This window comes from Mus caroli, unplaced genomic scaffold (assembly GCF_978045245.1).
Source record: "Mus caroli unplaced genomic scaffold, Mus_caroli_1 scaffold_17, whole genome shotgun sequence".
Classification (NCBI taxonomy): Eukaryota; Metazoa; Chordata; class Mammalia; order Rodentia; family Muridae; genus Mus; species Mus caroli.
Window position 1 is genome coordinate 75,378,571 of NW_028227272.1, and position 16,826 is coordinate 75,395,396.

The 16,826-nt window shown below is 41.5% G+C and overlaps 1 protein-coding gene across 2 annotated transcripts in view; it reads left to right on the forward strand.

Moving 5' to 3' along the window:
* The window catches only part of Cxadr (CXADR cell adhesion molecule), a 51,005-nt gene that overhangs the window by 26,971 nt on the left and 7,208 nt on the right, over window positions 1-16,826 (forward strand). Inside the window, exons 5-8 of one of the 2 annotated variants that reach the window (XM_021184864.3) lie at window positions 3,473-3,628; window positions 4,300-4,422; window positions 4,907-5,045; window positions 6,293-6,476. In XM_021184864.3, the coding sequence (XP_021040523.1) occupies window positions 3,473-3,628; window positions 4,300-4,422; window positions 4,907-5,045; window positions 6,293-6,476 (602 nt within the window). Of the gene's footprint in view, window positions 1-3,472; window positions 3,629-4,299; window positions 4,423-4,906; window positions 5,046-6,292; window positions 10,863-16,826 lie in introns of those variants that run through there. The other variant, XM_021184863.3, reaches the window with a different exon arrangement.

Genomic DNA, 16,826 nt, shown 5'->3' on the forward strand with positions numbered 1-16,826 from the left:
TTTTGTTCAGACTATGTGTAGGTGGATGTCTGTGTGTGCATATGGATGTGTGGACCAGTGCCCACGCAGGCCAGAGGCATCCAATCCCCGTGGAGTTGGAGGGACATTCAGTTAGGAACTGTCAGACGTGCATGGTGGGACTTGAACTTGGGTCGTCTGCAAGAGCTTTACTACATACTCCTATCCACTGAGCTGCCTCTCCAGCCCCACATCACTGGGATGTTTCAATCAGAGGAGATGTACCATGGTAGCATGAATTGGAATGCGGGCTCATGTTACCCACCTCCTTCCCGCTGTTTCTGTTCTTCAGCTAAGGGGGTCAGACAGTTGCTGGGGTGCCTTGGAGCTTTCTCTGGATAGTTACAAAGGTGATGCTTCAACATCTTAGTAAGCTGTCAGACTCAACTCAGTTATCTATTAGACTCTGAAATAATGTGTACAATTAATCTCTTCATATTGGGATGCTCTGAAAGGCTGTAACTCTATGTCTACAGCTTTCTATAGCTCTTTGTCTAAAACTCCCTTGTGGGAGATTGTACACACAATGTGTGCTAACTTTATGAAGTAAACCACAACTGTTAGCTGTCTGTGTTACGGTGGTGATTTCCCTGTCTTGTGTGTCTCAGAGTTCAGGGAGACTCACTTTCTATAGGAAATGCTGGTGGCTAGAATTACTTGATACTCTTGGGAATAATGAAGTAAGACATTTACCTCTTGTCAAACTCTAGACTTGGTTTTAATTTAGGGTGGGCAAGTGGTCCTGGCCAGGGCCTCTTCTACAGCATGCCTGTGTGAGCAGACAAGGACTAGGAGCAGTAACTGGGATTGCTTTTGCATTCCAGTGTTAACTGCAGAGGTTGGCTTGGTTGTTGGTCACCTCACTGATAGCACACAAGGGGTCCTGGTCTTAAATTGGTTAGTTAAAAGTATTTTAGGGACTATGACATCATTGCAAACACTAGCTATGTTTATATCATGGAGATGTGGACTGAGCTTATGTTTGTAAACTGTATAAGCTGGCAGCAGTCTCTTTAAACACGTGGTCTGAACTCTTACTCAGATCCTGATGCGGTGAGTCTGTGGGGACTACCTACTTGCCTGGAAGTTAGTTCTGAGTCCAGGTGCACGTAGAGTGTTTCACACTGGTATTCATATGCTTCATGACGTCACTCACTCACAGCAGCTGGCTAGCAAAATTTGGGAAAAGGTACATTGGGAGCGATGGGATTTATATAGCTATTCCCAGAATAACTGGATGGAACAGCACTGATGATGGCCAAGTGGCTAGGCACAATTATGGTATCAACAGGAATGGCCCTTAAAATCTAGTGTCGCCGGGCATGGTGGCACACACCTTTAATCCCAGTACTCGGGAGGCAGAGGCAGGCAGATTTCTGAGTTCGAGGCCAGCCTGGTCTACAAAGTGAGTTCCAGGACAGCCGGGGCTATACAGAGAAACCCTGTCTCGAAAAACCAAAAAAATAAAAATATAAAATCTTGTGTGTGTGTGTGTGTGTGTGTGTATGTGTATGTGTGTATGTGGGGGAGGGGGAATAGGATCGTTTGAATCAGAAGTGCCTGTACGTGTGTGTCTGCGTCTGTCATTGCACTTTTATTCATAATGGTTAAACAAGGAAAACTCACGTAGGACAGAAAGCATGAGAACCAACTTAGACTGGGGAAAGAAATCAATAGCCCTGGCATTTATCAGCTGGAAAGACAGACAGCAAAGCCAGCCGCAGACTTCATAGGTAGAAGCATTGTTTTCCCGAGGTCTTAGAGGAAAACTAGAATAATGACATAGTGTTTGGCCAGCATTGCCTGCAGACCGGCCCTGCACTACCTGCCTTCACCAGGTCACTAATTATTCATGGGCCCTCCCTCCTGACAGTCCCCACTCCATGTTCAGTCCCCACTCTCCCTTCAGAAATAGCTGCCTGAGAGCTGATCTCTGCTTTCTTGAGAGCATCCCTAGATCCTTTACGGATGTTTGCCTCTTGTGTAGGAGTGATCATAATTCCCTGGCTCTCCCTTCTGACTTTATAGACCGCACACTTGGTCCTGGTGAGCTTGTGTAAGCAGGTTTTAGAGGTGTCCCCAAACTACAGGGTTCATCAGTATATGACTGGGGAGACACCCTTGACTGGTGCTGACACAGTGGACAGAAATCAGCACTTAATGAAGATGATTACTGATGCACACAGTGTGACTCATTCTCAGAAACTCATGGAATGGACCAAAAAAAGTACCTTAACCTTACTGTTCACATCTTGATTCCAGAAACAGAAAGGATCTATGACGTTTGATAGATATCTGATCAGCCAGTTTGAAGTAAGGCCACCATGAGAGAACTTGAAAAAAGTTCGGACTCCTGCTTAGTGGGTATCCAGTTAGCCCTTCTATCCTTGGGCTTCATTCACATCCACACACTGAGCAGACCACGCACGGATCAAAAAATATTTGGAAACATTTGTGTATATGTATTTGTATATTGTGTATAAGTACAGACTTAATGATTTTCCCTCAATTCTAATCATTATAAAAACTATGTCGTTTACATTGTAATAAGTATTACAAGCAATCTGTAGGTAATTTCATGAATGACTTAAGTGAAATACTATGTCATTTTATGAAAGGCAGTTGAGAATCCTTGTATTTATGTACCCATAGGGTCTGAAACCAATTACCTACTAAAGTACCAAATAATGACTGTATACACACATTTGTTAAACCCACTTGACTAACATATTAATTTTATTTCATAAACGTCATGTCTCAATGAGTTGCAGAACAGGCAAGGTATTAAGCAATGCGATGGCAAGGTATTAGGCTAGAGTTGGGGTAGGTGGCAGGTAACGAGGTTAGCTGTGACTCTAAACCATGGCTCAGAGGTCTGGAAGATAACCTCCCCCTTACCTTTTATGACTCTGCCATCTGAATGGATTTGAATTCACGTAAATTCATAATGTTAAATGGTCTGTGCTGCACTAAGCGGGTCGTCACGGTGATCAGTGTCATTAATAAGTGCCCTGACTGTCCAGTAACGACACCTAGAGAGGCGTGACTTGGCACGTACTCACCGATGGCTGCCTTTCAAGGACAGAGACTAGGTAAGGAATGGAGGGGAGCTTCTGGGAGCATCATTACCCGGCTGCATCATCCCTGCTTTTTTGACATGTGCCTCTGGAATGGCAGTGCGCAGAGCTGAGCTGCATCTCAGATGCACCAACCATTATGCAATGGCTGCTTGCCTGAGCTCATTACCTGTCTTGTGTTTGATAAAGCCGCGTAAGCTGGTTTGACAACATATCATTCCTTGTTCCCTTGTCCATCCTGAGCCCCATCCTGGCTGACGAAGGGGTGAGTGGCTATGCATCATACTCTGTGCTTACGGTGCTTACACAATCAATCCATTAGAAAGACAAGTCCCGTTCTCTTGGATAAAGCTGTAATTTCTTTTCCCTTCTCTCAGTTAAGCCTTCAGGTACAAGATGCTTCGTGGATGGATCGGAAGAGATTGGAAATGACTTCAAGCTAAAATGTGAACCCAAGGAAGGCTCCCTTCCACTACAGTATGAATGGCAGAAACTGTCAGACTCGCAGACAATGCCTACGCCATGGCTAGCAGGTACTGCTCCTCTTAGGAACCAAAGTGGTTCCCTGTGTCCTTGGTTGAGATTTCAACCCAGCGGTGTCTGTCTGTGTGTGTTATACTTTAAATTCCATGGTCTATATAGAATAATCTAAATTGCTATGGAAATTACTCCGTATCTTATAAACACAACCAAGTGTCTTCAAAGAAGAAATATTTCTATAAAGATCTTATCTTTAGCTTATTGTAATTGGTTGATGTGGTAGATCTTTTTTAATGTTGAGAACTGTGCACGGTCACAAATCAGTGGCTAGGCAAAGTGTCCAGGGGGTTCAGCCTGAATTCTTACTGATGGTCTAGTAATTTACCCATGTCGGGGCATGAGCTAAAAAGTTACAACTTGGCTAAATGTAGCCATTCATGTGGTTAGTATGACTGCTCTACTGTAGACTAATCACCTCACCTTGCTTTAGCTGAGGCTGTGGCTGAGGGGTTCCAGTAATTGTGGGACCTTGCTTGTAGGACCTGCAGGCTGGTTGTATGAATTCTGGACATGTGCATCTGCCTCTGGCAGTTTGTCTGCACCCAGCATCATCTTGTCTTCTAACTGCATTGCCAACCTTACAGGTTTATTAGCTTTATTAAAAGCTGACCGCAATACATCCTATCAATACAGGTTTGCCCTCCCCCACCCTTTTCTTTCATAGAAATGACGTCACCAGTTATATCTGTGAAGAACGCCAGTTCTGAGTATTCTGGGACATACAGCTGCACGGTTCAAAACAGAGTGGGCTCTGACCAGTGTATGCTACGACTAGACGTCGTCCCTCGTAAGTACATTCGTTCATGTGCTTCGCTTCTGTTATCGTCTCATAGCCTGCTTCAGGTTACTCTGTGAGCTCTGGGAGAGTCTGTGACGGCAAGGATGCTCACATGGGGCAGAACACTGTGTTTGCTCACGTTCCTAGTTCATGCAGAAGAGAAGACACTATACTTACCAATAAAACCATCACTTCAGTAGCTCAAAGGTCCACCATTTAGCCATTAAAGTACAAGGAGCTGAGGACTTTTCTGGACTCAGAGTAGTTTTGAAATTTGGGTGAGATATGTCATTCAAAAGAAAATAAATTTTTATGTTTTCTTTGCTTAGACAAAGGCCTTGGTGATCTCTTTTGAAAGTTAATATATGCAATAAAATGAGTCTGTCTCTCTCTCTCTACACACACACACACACACACACACCATACTTTCAGTACTAAGCCCTGTGTGGTATGTTTTCTTACTCCTGCTAATTCTGTTGCAATCTCACACTAGCCTCCAACCGAGCCGGAACGATCGCGGGCGCCGTCATAGGGACACTGCTGGCCCTCGTGCTCATCGGGGCCATCCTCTTCTGCTGTCACAGGAAACGCAGAGAAGAGAAGTACGAGAAGGAAGTTCATCATGATATCAGGTAATTCAGTGAAACTAGACTCCGCAGGTGTCCAACCAACAGTCCCGTCCCTGAGTCGCCCGTTCTGCAGGCACTCTGGTGCACTGAGGTGTTGGGAGAACTGGGAGAATCTTGAATCCTCCCTCCAGATCCTTCCAAGCATTGCGTTCAGATGCTTCGGTCTGACCGCTTCTGGATGGGCTGTGTGAAGCCTTCGAGTTTTCTTCTCCTGTTTTGAGAACCACAGCAAAATGCTTGTCTCAGGAACACCTGCTGTTAACCTGTGAAAAGACCTGATGGTCACTTAAGTGACGGGGTTTTAGTTTTTCCTCTTAGGACAGACAGTCTCACCGCGTTGCCCAAACTACCCTTGATGTCAGAACCGCAGTGAGTCTCCAAAGTGCTAGGGTCACAGGTGCGCAAACACACACACACACACACACACACACACACACACACGGCTTATTTTCTTAAATATTCCAAACTGGTAGATTTTAACTAGGGTTATACTTTTAAAAATTAAGAACACATGTCTTAAACAGCTTAACAACTTGGACATTGTTGTTAGTTAGGTCTGGAGATTGGAGATCTGAACGCGGTTTTTTAAGATGCACTCAGAGTTATTGAGGTTTATATTCTGTGTCCGTGCTTGATGAGAATTCTTCTTTTTAAAAAAGATTTATTTATCATTATATCTAAGTACACTGTAGCTGTCTTCAGACGCACCAGAAGAGGGCGTCAGATCTCATTACGGATGGTGGTGAGCCACCATGTGGTTGCTGGGATTTGAACTCAGGACTTTCAGAAGAGCAGTCGGTGCTCTTAACCACTGAGCCATCTCTCCAGCCCTTGATGAGAATTCTTAGGTACCGATGATAAGGCTTTGAAAACAAAAGTATGTCTTTTTAGGCTGAAGTCTTGGAGGACTTTCACAGCAAAGGAATTCTTTCCTTCCTTTTGGGGGCAGAATATGTATATGTGTCTGTGCTTTCTTAAGTATTAATGTTAAAGCTGAACGGCATGATCATAGATGCTAGGATATGAAGATGAGATGTCTTCCTCAGTACACATGAAACATACGCATTTGTACAAAAACCAGAATTTAGTTACTATGCCTTATGGTCTGACCAAGATAATAGATTGGGAAAGGCACACAGTTAATGCTGTGACGCCTTCCTCTGCAGCGTTTGCACTTTTGTATTTATCCATAATTTAAGTTTTTAGAAACTCAGTTATTTTTAACATGTACTGGGGACTTTGTTTTCCAGGGAAGATGTGCCTCCTCCAAAGAGTCGGACATCCACTGCCAGGAGCTATATTGGCAGCAACCATTCCTCCCTGGGATCCATGTCCCCCTCCAACATGGAGGGGTATTCCAAGACGCAGTATAACCAAGTCCCCAGTGAAGACTTTGAACGTGCGCCTCAGAGTCCGACTCTGGCACCCGCTAAGGTAGCTGCCCCTAATCTCAGTCGAATGGGAGCGGTTCCTGTGATGATTCCGGCACAGAGCAAGGACGGGTCTATAGTATAGAACTCTGCACCTCTCCGTTCTGCTGCCCATGGCTCGTTTCTTCTCTTGACATATCAACATTTACTCTATTCTAAATTTTGTTAACAGTAGCCCATATATATAATATATATGCGTGTATGTGTATATATACACGTGTATGTATGTATGTATATGTATATACATACATACATGTGTATATATGCATAATATATATGCATATATACACACTTATATATGCATATATATGTGAAGAAGTTTATAAGAAACATGCTCCATAAGATTTTTTTGGTTATTGTGAAACAATAAAGGCTTAAGAGTAATAGCATTGACCATCTGGAAAATTTGGGGTTTCTTCCCAAGTTGATTTTAATGCCCTTATCTTATATCTGAAGAAAGATATAGCACTTTGAATATGATGTCATGGATGAAGAAATTTGTGAGTTTACACACATCCCAAGTTTATTCTTGAATCATCTGAAAATGACACTTCGTAGTTTCTACCATTATTTTCAGGATATCTGTCTCATTTATTGATGAATAACAGTATCTCTCAAATGGAAAAACAAATCCATGGAAAAACTACTTAATGTATGAATTTGTTTTTATAGTCTGAGAATTCTAAGTGTATTTGGTTATCTGTAAAAGTAGGAGACATGACAGTGTTTTAGAAATAACTAGTTTTCTTTCTAAGTCATTCCTAAACATCTATGACCTGATTTCTTTCCTGTCTTTTTTTTTTCTTTTGTTGTTGTTTTGAGATAGGGCCTCAGTGTGTTCGTTGCCTAGGCTGGCCTCAAATCCTGATCCTTCTGCTTCTGCTTCCTGAATGCTGGGCTCACAAGTGTGTCTGACTGTACTGGCTGTAGACCGGTTTCCTAAGTATCTAACCGGTGCACTACAGAGGCAGCAGGAAGCTTTAGTGCACGACAAAGGAAGCTTCTGCTACACAGAGCTGAAACCCTTGATGCTGCATGGGTCGGGGTAGGAGGAGGATGGAGGAGGAGAGTGTCTGTGCCTCGGGGCCTGTGGACTGCTGCAAAACTGACCAGGCAGGGTGAGGGTGCCAGATTTATCGGTCTGTAGCTAAACACTGCCCTTCTACTGTAAGTGATGGTTTTGCAATTGGGAAGGAAGGAAGGAAGGAACAGAGGGAGGGAGGAAGAGAGGGACAGAAGGAAGGAAAGAAAACTGTTAATTCACTTATCTGGCAGGAATGGATGAGAATTCTCAAATTACTGATTTTTAAATTTGTGTTTTTGTTTTGTGGCAGACCGTACTGCATATTTTATGTTGTAATCCAGGCTTTTGAGTTGGAGTACGGTTCCTGGAGGCTATTTTTTTTTTTTTCTCTAAGAGTCAGTGAACAAAGAGATTTGAGGCAAGTTAAGTGTCTTCCCTAGTCCTGAATTCCAGACTTGAGCCATGTGCTTGCTGGCCTGTGGCCGCACCTGCCTCTCTCTAGCTGTCAGAAATCGAGGCTGAGTCTTAGGTTTGTGAAAGTGACTTACTCTCAAAAGAAATTTTAAAAGGAGTAAAGGGAATACTCCTATCTGCCAAATGTATTAAATATAGTTTTCGTAGGGAAAAAAAAAGTGAATTTATTGTATATCCCTTAAGATTGTGAGGGAGTGTGTGTAGCGTGTATTGAGCCAGCATTTTGTTTATAGTAGATAAGGTCTGTAATAAAAGATTTCATTAACTGCAAAACCTTTCCCCTAGGGAATTGGTCCCTGTTAATCTCTTCAGGTGCTGTGCTGGTAAATGCTACATTATAAATTAATGTTGGCATGCATTTACGACTAAGCAGAATAATGTGTATACTTTTAAATGGTGAATTTAAACTGAATGTCCATGTAATGGATTCGTGTACAGTTTTACATATTTGGAAGCATTTTTTTTTTAAAGTAGGTTTAAACCTCACGTAAAATTACTTTTTATATTTGTGTCGTCTTCATCTGTGCCTTTTAAGGTAAATTTAATTTCTACAGTGACTTTCTGGTGCCTATGAGCTAGCTATCACCTACCTTGAGGTGCTTAGAGGTGAAGGTACTGTTTTCAAAAGCACATCACCGTGGCTTTCTACCCTTAGAGTCCCAGTCTCGCCTCTTCTCCTCTGCCTTTCTTGATGTCACTTAAATAATACCACTGTTTAGTAGGATTGAAAAGAAAGCCACACCCTCAGTACGCTTTGACCGTGCTTCTAGTTTATAACCAGAGCCACGTTTGACTTTCAGATGTTTGGCATTTTTATAAGATATTACAAGAATAAACTGGAATGCAGATCTTAATGGGTTTTAGAATGGTAATGAAGATTATGGTAGGTAGAAAACACTACAAAAGCAGATGTGTGGAATCTTTTCCTTTTCTTAGACTTTGTATTTATTTAAAGGCAAACAAAACCTAGAGTATCCAACTATTTTTAGTCTAGATCTGTAGTAACTATAATCTGAAAGAGAAACTTGTTTAAAAAAAAAAACAAACACTGTGAACCCCAACAGGCCTGGTGGAAAAAGAATCAGAGACATAGTTGAATTTTTAGGCTTTGGTCTGCAGCGCTTCTCGTTGTTCGCCTCAGTTTACCCAAAAGGTCAGACAAGTGCTAGGAATTTCCCAGACAATCTCACTGATTTTAGTCAACCAAGGAGCAAGTATTTGCTCTAGAATCATTGTTGGTAATGGTCAACAGCCCATCGGCCGTGCTGGCGCATCTTCACTAAGAGCCAGTGTGAGTTCAGGGCCAGCACTGTCTTCCCAGGAGACCTTTCTGATTCCGCTCTACACATGAGAGACTTAACCCATATTCTAATGTTCCGAGAACATTAAAACATCTCTGGAGTGAAATGACACTCGTCTGTGTTCTGAATACAGAACAGTTTATGAGTATTACTATGGATAATCTTAGTCGTGTTTTCCTGTTAGAAAGCCTCCCCTTCTGCTCAAAGTCTGGTATCGATTTTTGTGGTTACATAGACAAAGACTTCCTTAAATTTGAATTATCTACCAAGGATTTATTAGTATGGAAACAGACTGAGTGTGTTTGGTGGGGAAGATCCATATAGACTATGGAAATGCCTAATTTCTGGCACATATGACTGTGCACATCATCTACGATCCCTGAACTCAGAGGCACAGGAAGATCATGGCTTTGAGGCCAGTAGCCAGTTCAAAGCAAGCCTGAGCTTCCCGGAGCGACCTGGCACCTAGAGATTGGACTCAGTAGTACAGTATTTTCTCTAGAATGGGCAAAAAGAATGAGGTCTGAATCGGAATTCTTTTAAAGAAATGAATTTCAGGCTGTGCCCTGGGAATTAGATTACATGGAGAGGCAGCAAATTTTTGATTAAAAAGAACTCACTGCATGGAGTTGGCTATTCTTTAATGTGTGACTTAGGAAATAACTACTGTCTCTGTGTGTACAGCATGTAAATTTGAAGCTATGTGAATGTTCATTCATAGGTTTCTGGGTTTTTTTTCTAAAATATTTCCAGTAGTGTTTAGAGTGTTCTCAGCTGCCTTATTTCGGTGTGAACAGATAACGTTCCTATTTTATGTGGTGAATGCTTTAAATGTGTCACTTACAGAGTAGTTGTAGAAAACAGCTGGCACGACTTTAAGTGGTTTGCGACATTATATATTATATATGTACATATATGTTTATAACATTATTGTGTTTCATAGTATAACTGTTCTGGGCAAGTTTTAATATTTCAAATGCCTCTGGATATTCCAGCAATAAAGGCAACATGTTCTGCAGTCAAATTTCTCGTTTGCCTACTTTGACACTAAAATAATCTGTATTTGAGCAAGATTCCTTTTGAAAATATTACAGAATGGGGAAATAAATTTGTGAATTGTGGTTATTTCTCCTTTCAGAAGGCTGACCATTTGTTTACCTTCCTTGAACGTGACCTTAAATTCTAAGTTCAGGCTTACAAAGTATGTCCCAGTTTGTAATTTAGAGAATAGAGACCATCAGTTGGGCTTGGTGTTGATTCAGACACTAAGAAGTCTGCCAAAGACAAGCTTTGGGATTTCTGCTAATTTGTTTAATGACACAGGTGCTGAGAAGGACCACAGTTCACCAACTGACTTATTCTTGTTCCTAATTGTGAATGTTGGCAATAAACACAGTTGTATTAAGAACACTAATTTGACACCCACATTTGCAAAGTTATAGTGTCAGTTTCAGATTTTGTATTTCAAATATCTGGCTTACATATTCAATGATGCAGATTTCAAAGTTTGTAAGAACAGTTTTGTCTAAAAACAGAAACTTGCTCTTAGTTTTGTGACCTTGTGTACTTTTGAAATAAAATGAAGAAAGCAGTCCCCTGCCTTGCGGTGTGGCTTTATTTTGCTTTGACAGACATCTTCCAAAGCTTCAGTATGTCTTTCCTTCCTGCTTTCCTGTACCAAGCCTCTTTGAACCTCATCCCTTGAACAAGAAGAATAAAGAAACTAATCATATATTAGTTCAACATTCATATATTGTCTGCCACGCCATACATACACCAGTGTACATTGTGAAGCTTATGGAATTCTGTAATTTTAGAAATCAACTCACAATTTTCCGGTGAATTAAAAGTCTTTATAAATACATATGAAATGTATAAACATGTTTTGATCCCTTCCTGCTGCTTTAACAGAATCTCTCATTCTGGGTTATCTATAAACAAACTCTGCCTACGGTTCTGGAAGCCGGGAAACCCAAGACCATCGCAGCAGAGAGTCTGATAGAGCCTGTTCTGTTGTGTCGTCCTAAAGTGGAATGGGCTCATTCATGCCTTTCCTAAGGACACTGATTCCAACCAAGAGGGTGGATCCCTCCTGACGGGCCATTTTCCAAAGGGCACCCCCACCCCATCACATTAGCCACTGAGGGTTGATTCAGGATGAGAATTTCAGGAGAGCATAAACATTCCGACCACAGCAGCAAGCATCTCCTGGTTTAAAGCTATTTTCATGGACTTAAAATGCTGCTTTCAAGAAAATGGGGCCTTGAAATTTCGGTAAGAATACTGTTGGAGAATAACAGGGTGATTTACTAGGCTCTCTCAGCCCCAGCGTTGCCAAGCAACTGTCCCGCGCATGGTAGAATGGGAGTGGCGGGTCCGGCTTCTACTCATTTGATGTCAGTAGTACCCTTGCCCCTACTCCATTTATTAAAATGAAAAGTGTCTTTAAACATTGCTTACTGTCCCCATACTGCCTAGGGTAGAAGGTGGATCAGGTCCCCTTGAGAAACAGTGGCTCACAGAGTCTAAGATTTCCTACTCGGGTTAAGATGACGAACACGGGACACGAAAGAAGCTATGTTGGAATGCTGGGGATTACTGCTTGCTTCACTTAACTGTTATTTCGTGAGCTTAGACTGGTGGCAGCTCCCCTACCTCATGAAGTGTTGGAAGGTCTTAAAGAATTGGCATGATGACAATTTTTATTCATGTTCATCTTTGATATCCGCAATGCTCATACATGGAATTCCACATCTGTATGTTAAAGTTCATATTACAATGAAATGTCAGGTGAAAATATGATGCAAACTTGAATGCCTTTAACACAGACCATATTTTAACCTTACTAACTCTAAAGACCAGATGATAGCTTGGCTCACGAAGTCAACACTGCAACATGTAAAGTAACTTATTACTAAATTAAAGTGGTCTAATAAGTGTCTAAGCCATAAATGAATATAACTTCAAAATGCAATAATGGCAACAGAGGACAGGCCGGCCCCAAAAACCAAGCTCAGGGCTTCAAGGTTTCCTGCTGGTGGCTCTGAAGTAGGAGCCAAGTTACTAAAATGACTTTTCACTGTTGTGAAGTCTTACATAGAAAAGAGAACAGCAAGGAAGTCCTGGTGAGGCTTAAGTAACAAAGACTTGATGTCTCCAAGTTCTGAGGCCAGATGGCCACAGTCAAGGCAGAGACAGGGATTCCTCTCTCTAGGAGCTGTGAGGTGGACTGTTCCAAGCATCTGTTATGACTTTTCCATGGGTCTTTTCTCCCTGTTTCTTTCACGCTGTTTTTCCTCTATAAATACCTGTCTCTGTCCATATTTTCTCTTTGAGGACCTCAGTCATACTGCACTTATACCCAACGGAGACCTCATCTGACATAACTGTAATATCTGTATTCAGAGTAGCTCCCAACTAATGCAATAAGGATTACGTTTCCACATAAGAATTTGGGGTGGTGGGGACAGCTCAACTCATAGTAGCAATGGGTGCAAACCCCAAAGGCAGGCCCTAACCAGTCAAAATTTATATGGAATATCTGCAGAGGGTTTCAAGACAGGGCCAACTCTGTAGATCAGGCTGGTTTCAAACTCCAATCTGCTCCCCTCTGCCTCCCAAGTTCTGGGATTAAAGGCATGCACCACTGCCCACCATTACTTTACAATGACTTTGTATCATCAAAAGTGACACACCCACTTGCCTCATCCTTTCTCCAGTCTCCTATCTTTCAAAACCAAAATGGGATGGTGATGCTGTTTAAGCTCGCACTTGCCAAGTGGAAGCAGATGAGCTGCCCACCAGTTTGTCTTTGTGACTCTTGCCGAGAAGATGCAATGACTTGCAGAGACACAGAACTAAATGGTGTGTGTCTTTTTAAGTGAATAACTGGATCTGAATAGCTTTCTTTAGTTTGGGGTTTTGTTTTTTCTTAATTGTGTTTCAGACAGTAATAATGAAGGCGATCCAGTGCAAGACACAAGACAAACCCTCACCAGTGTGTTTCTATTTCCAGTTCCTCTCCAAAAAGCTGCACGTCAAATTCGGTTAGTTTGTGAATAGGTTATTCAGAGAGCAAAAGGAGAAATCAGTATGTATGATCAGTGTCTTGTCTTGTTTCAGGAATTTCCTATACGTACACAAGGTTGCTAATTTATGTGTTTTAAAACACATCCTATTTATTTTTAAAAGTTAGTACTGTCAGGATTGGTCACAAGGGAGATAGTATTAGGTTTTACGTTGAAGCAACTTAGTGGAAAACTGAAGTGGGACAGAAAACTGAACACTTCATATTTGATTTGTGTGACAGCTCTGTTACAGGCATAAAGGACATGAAGGTTTTCTTTAATACAGGCAAAATATTAACTGGCAACTGAGTTACATACCTGGAACAAAACAATCATCACTGTAGGCAAAAAGTGCAAAGCAAGATGGTAGCCCACAGTGCATGTAACCATGGCAGACAATTTATAGAGAGGGGAAAGATAGCAGTTACAACCTTGCCGTGTAAATGTCGTAATCGAGGCCACGGAACTGTGTTTTGAACATGAGAGGAAGGAATTTCCTTGACCAGGGAACTGGCAATGCTGACATGCCTGTTTTTCTGGAGCATGCAAGAGTGCTGGATTGGACATAAACGGTTGGGACTTAAGAGGTGTGTGTTAGTGCTCATACTTCCGTGTAGATGAAGATGGGAGACCAAACCCCATAGGGACTGCAGTCTAACAGGAAACAGGGAAATGAGCTGTGTGTTCAGATGTCTGAGCTGGGATTTAGGATTCAGTGCTGTCAGGCCGTGCAAAAGAGGGAAGAAAAACAAAAACAGATGTCGCGGTTTACATCAGAAAGTTCAACTGAGCAGATTCTCAGTGGTCTTAGTTGTGGATAGTTTACAGCTGCTCATTTTACTCCTAGTAAGTCACTGACAAATCTCTAACAGTATCTTTCAGTGTATATTGAGTTGCTGGAATTTCTACACAGAACAGTTCTATGGAATCAGCACAAACTAAGTGAATGAAAGAATGAATTATTTTGCCCTTTAAGAGAAAATGGCGAAGTGGCATATTAGGTTAGCTATTCCTACATGAATTTGGCCACCGGCAGTGTGTTCTTTTAATGTTAAGTAGGACAGTTTCCCTCTCACAGTCCCACAGCAGTCAGAACATTTCCAGGGTACAGTAGGACTGAGGAATGGAGAGCGGTAACTGTAATGCGTAGTCTTGTAAAGTTGACACTCTTCTACAGAGCAGCAGGGTACAGTAGGACTGAGGAGTGGAGAGCGGTAACTGTAAAATGTCAAGTTGACACTCTTCTACAGAGCACCAGGCTTTTAACAAGAGAAGTCGACTGCTTCTATGTGTTCACGGAAACCACGCAGATCAAGATTAAAGTTCTCCAGAATGTAAAACGGGTCTTTCCCTGTCAACTAAAATGTTCTCACATGTTCACAGCACTTCAGTATGTAATTTATGAGTTTGAAATTTCTTACGATGTTATAAGCAAACAAGAAGCCACAGTTAAGTAAAAAAGTTAAGTAGCAATCCAGACTTTACAATGCCAACAGACTTAAAAATATAAAAAATAAAATAAAATAAAAAGCTGAGATGTCGTGGCAGTGGCAGGAATGACATCAGACTCAGATAGTTTTGAGGTGGTAACTTATGGAATCTTTTTAACACACATTATTAATTTTGTACATCTTGCACTTTAGTCCTGAAGTAACACTTGAAATCTGTCAGGATGTCCAAGCCACCAATGATTTGTTCAGTGCTGACAGTTGAAAATTGACTCCACAACCCTTAACATCAGGAACAGCCTACTTAAATGACTGATCACTAAAATGTTGACAGACTAAAATAGAGATACAGCCCTTTTACAGTTTGCTCAGAGAGATGGCTTATGAAGCCTTAGCATTGTCTCAGCTCTCTTAAGGAATTCCTTTTGAATTCTTTGAGGCCATGAAGTTTCCTGCAGTGGAGCAGAAATACAGGTCTACTCAGTTTATCATCTCACAGAATGGGTTTTGTCTTTCCATGATCATATGGCAGTATAAAGCTACTCACCTAAGGGAGGGAAGTTTGTACTGCAGGGTGTTTACGATACGAGCTGGCTCATCCTATAGTCATCTGGGCACTGTTTGCAAACCAGGATGGCTCTTGCTCTACATGCACATTTCACTACTAGAGATTTGCCAATTTGGAAGTTACAAGTCAGGGAACATGTTTGGGCAGAAAATTTGGTAAGAACTGGTATTTCAGAAGAGGTGGTTTTAAAGCCAGATACAGGCAAATTAAATTATTATTAAAACCACACTACCAGAAATATTACTATATATGTTATTCGGTTCATCATCATATACATATTGAAATAAAGGCAAGGTCCAGTAAGGTTTTTGGTTTTGTTTTTTTTTTTTTTTCCATTTCACAAGGCCTTATAAAACAAAACACGTCTACTCTTTTTCTAGAACCCTTGCTTTCTTGGCATTGAGGAAAACTGATCGGAGGGTAGTTAGTCTGGGACCCTCTTGAACCATGACCAGTCTCTCTTGGCAACAGCAGCCAGGAAGGTCACTCTCCCTGTTAGCTGCTTGAAACTGTTTTCAATGGGTGCTCCAGATTCCTGTCCTGGTGCTAGTGGTGGTCCCAGTGAAGTGTGTGCTTAACAAGCGCTAAGTAATGTTTGGGATGAACTCTTTCGGATACTTGCTGTGATTCCAGATTTCAAGTAACTGGTATACATTGGTTTTATCAAATATGAGATAATAGAAAAAATAAAAAATACTGATTGATTCTGGGGCTGGGAGGACGTATATAGTGCAGAACAGTTGCTCAATACACACAATACATTCTAGGTAAGCCCTGTGCCTGAGTGACATCCCCAACCAGAAAGATTTTGTACAGCCCCTAACTTGGCTATATTTGTTTGCTTAGCTGTACGCTGATAGCATACAGGGCACCATGTTCCTGGCAGTGGCATCAAGCTGTAGTTCCCAGTCACATGGTCACAAACCGACACTCTATGATGTAATGCTATGTTGCTAAGCTATGATTAGCAAAGTAAATGCATTTATAATGTTCAACTTATGGTGCACTTATCAGAATTTAACAATAAAAAACATATGTACATAAACATTTAATAACCAAAAGTACACTGCTATTCAAAATACTTAAGGAATGCTTTTTAGTGGACTATCACTTAAAACTTTTATTTGCTATTCCTTTTCAAAATTTATATTTTATGTACATTGGTATTTTGTCAGCATGTGTCTGCATGACGGTGTCAGATCTCCTGGAACAGGGGGTTACAGATAGTTGTAAGCTGCCATGTGGGTGAATTGAACCTGGGTCCTCTGGAAGAGCAGCCACTGAGCCATCTCTCCAGCCCTTGTTTGTTATTCTTGGTTGTCAAGGAAGAGAGAGGTTGTCCTATCCACCTCAAAAGCAAAGCCACTGCCATGCCCCGTATTCTCACAGTACAAATTTTAAGTATATCAAGTATTGTAAATGATATGGCCAAAGTTCCCCTTTGTTTCACTTTTGTTGTTTTTGAGACAGGG